The sequence below is a fragment of the Bison bison genome, unplaced genomic scaffold (assembly GCF_000754665.1).
Source record: "Bison bison bison isolate TAMUID 2011002044 unplaced genomic scaffold, Bison_UMD1.0 scf7180017864280, whole genome shotgun sequence".
Classification (NCBI taxonomy): Eukaryota; Metazoa; Chordata; class Mammalia; order Artiodactyla; family Bovidae; genus Bison; species Bison bison.
Window position 1 is genome coordinate 7,747,830 of NW_011494852.1, and position 2,094 is coordinate 7,749,923.

Genomic DNA, 2,094 nt, shown 5'->3' on the forward strand with positions numbered 1-2,094 from the left:
GAGCCCGTGAGCACCTGCGTTAGACTACACCCACTCCTCAGCCCAGGATCCTCCAGTGCTTCCACCCTAAAGGCCCCGTATGCCACCGCCCCACCCCCTCCCTGGTCTTGTTTCCTCCCTCTTCTCCTCAGTCACTCTGCTCCAGCCACGCTGGCCTCCTCACTGCTCCTCAAATACACATACTTGTATATATGCATTTATATATAAGATGGTAAAGAATCTGCCTGCAATGCAAGAGACCCGGGTTCAATCCCTGGGTTGGGAAGATCCCCTGGAGAAGGATATGGCAACCTACTCCAGTATTCTTGCCTGAAAATATCCCATGGACAAGGGAGACTGGCAGGCTACAGTCCATGGGGTCACAAACAGTCAGACAGGACTGAGCGATTAACACTTTTACACTTGATCTTAGCCTAAAGGCCGAGAAGCGATAAACACCTTCAGTTTCACACTTTCATATACTTACTCCTGCCTCAGGGCCTTTGCACTGGCTGCTCCTTCTACCCAGATGCTTTCCCCCGGATGTCAACACAGCTCCCTCCTTCTTTCAAACCTTCCCTCAAATGTCACCTTCTCAGGGAGGCCTCCCTGACCACAGAACCTAAAGTTTCACTCATCACCACCCCACATCCTTCTCCTCCTGATTTCATCTTGTCTCCTTCTTGTTCACATATCTTATTTTCTCATTTATCTTGGAGACTCTATCTCCTCCGCTGGAACTCAGATGGGAAAGAATCTGCCTGTGATGCAGGAGACCCAGGTTCGATCCTTGGGTTGGGAAGATCCTCTGGAGAAGCAAATGGCAACCCACTCCAGTATTCTTGCCTGGAAAATCCCATGGACAGAGGAGCCTGGCAGGCTACAGTCCATGGGGTCACAAAAAGCCGGACATGACTGAGCGACTAACACTTTCACTTTCACTGTCTCCCCCACTAGAACGTCACAGGGATAGGAGCAGGATAGAGGAGCTGAGCTAAGAATGGAACAAGGATGGGGAGACCTCAGGACTGGCAGGGAGAGGGTGCAGGACTGGGATGGGGGAAGAGGAATTTCAGAGCCAGGAGGTGGGCAGAACCATCGTGGACAAGGAGGGAGAGACCTCAGAGGGGGAGGGGGGACCCAGGGAGACCTCAGAGTCAAGGAGAGACCCCAGGGCTGGGGGAAGCTGGGTGAGAAACAGGAGCAGGGGACCTGCTGCCCTGGGATGGCGCACTCACCTTGACCCTGAAGGGACAGCGGGTCTGGTCCACCAGCATGATGTTCTCAGGCTTGAGATCAGCGTGGATGATGGCTAGTTCCTTGAGCCTGGCCAGGGCCCGGAGCACCTGCAGGGTGACCGTGCGGATGTGGCGGGCGGGGAGGGGCGCGAAGTTGTTCTCCTTCTGGAATTCGAAAAGGTTTTGCTCCAGCAGCTCGAAGACCAGGTAGAACTTGAGGGCATCATGGAAGAACTCAAGGAAGCGGATGATGTGGGCCTCCTCGGGGTCCAGGCCCCGCATGCAGCGCAGCAGCTTCAGCTCGTTCTTGATGATCCGGTTACGGTAGGCGTCGTTCTTCAGGATCTTGATGGCCACCATCTCGCCTGTGCTTCGTCGCCAGCCCTTGGCCACCTCCCCGAAGGTGCCCTTGCCCAGCACCTCGATGATGTCGTAGCAGTCAGTCTCCGACTGGATGGTGGCCATGCTGCCCCTGCCTCTGGACGCCGGCCTGCTGCCACCCCTGCTCCACGGGCTCTGCCTCCGAGGCCTCCCGCCCTGACGCTGGCCCCGAGGCCCCCACAGTGGGGGAAAAAGGACCGCACTCGTGCCTTGCCCTGCAAGGTTCGCCCCCACCTCCCTGGCAACCCCCAGACCCCTGGGCCACACGGTGAGTCTGCCAGGGGCCGCACCCCTCCCCCAAAGCCCTCCCGGCTTGGGACGAGGGGCCCCAGGCCCCCCCGAATGGGTTCCAGCGTTGCTGAGTGGCTCTGGTTCTATTGTTGGAGACCTTAGCCCCTGGCTGGAATGGGGGGGTGGGGTGCCAGGTAGGGCACCCCCCTCCCCCGCCCAGGGGCGGAACCCTGGAGAGGCTGGAGAGGTGAAAGGTCGAAAGAGA

At 58.1% G+C, this 2,094-nt stretch overlaps 1 protein-coding gene across 1 annotated transcript in view; it reads right to left on the bottom strand.

The window, feature by feature from the left end:
* The window catches only part of HIPK4 (homeodomain interacting protein kinase 4), an 8,198-nt gene extending 6,223 nt beyond the window's left edge, over nucleotides 1-1,975 (bottom strand). The window contains exon 1 of the mRNA XM_010849235.1: nucleotides 1,218-1,975. Coding sequence (XP_010847537.1) covers nucleotides 1,218-1,682 — 465 coding nt within the window. The 5' untranslated portion in view covers nucleotides 1,683-1,975. The remainder of the gene's footprint in view (nucleotides 1-1,217) is intronic.
* Between the last annotated feature and the right edge of the window lie 119 nt (nucleotides 1,976-2,094).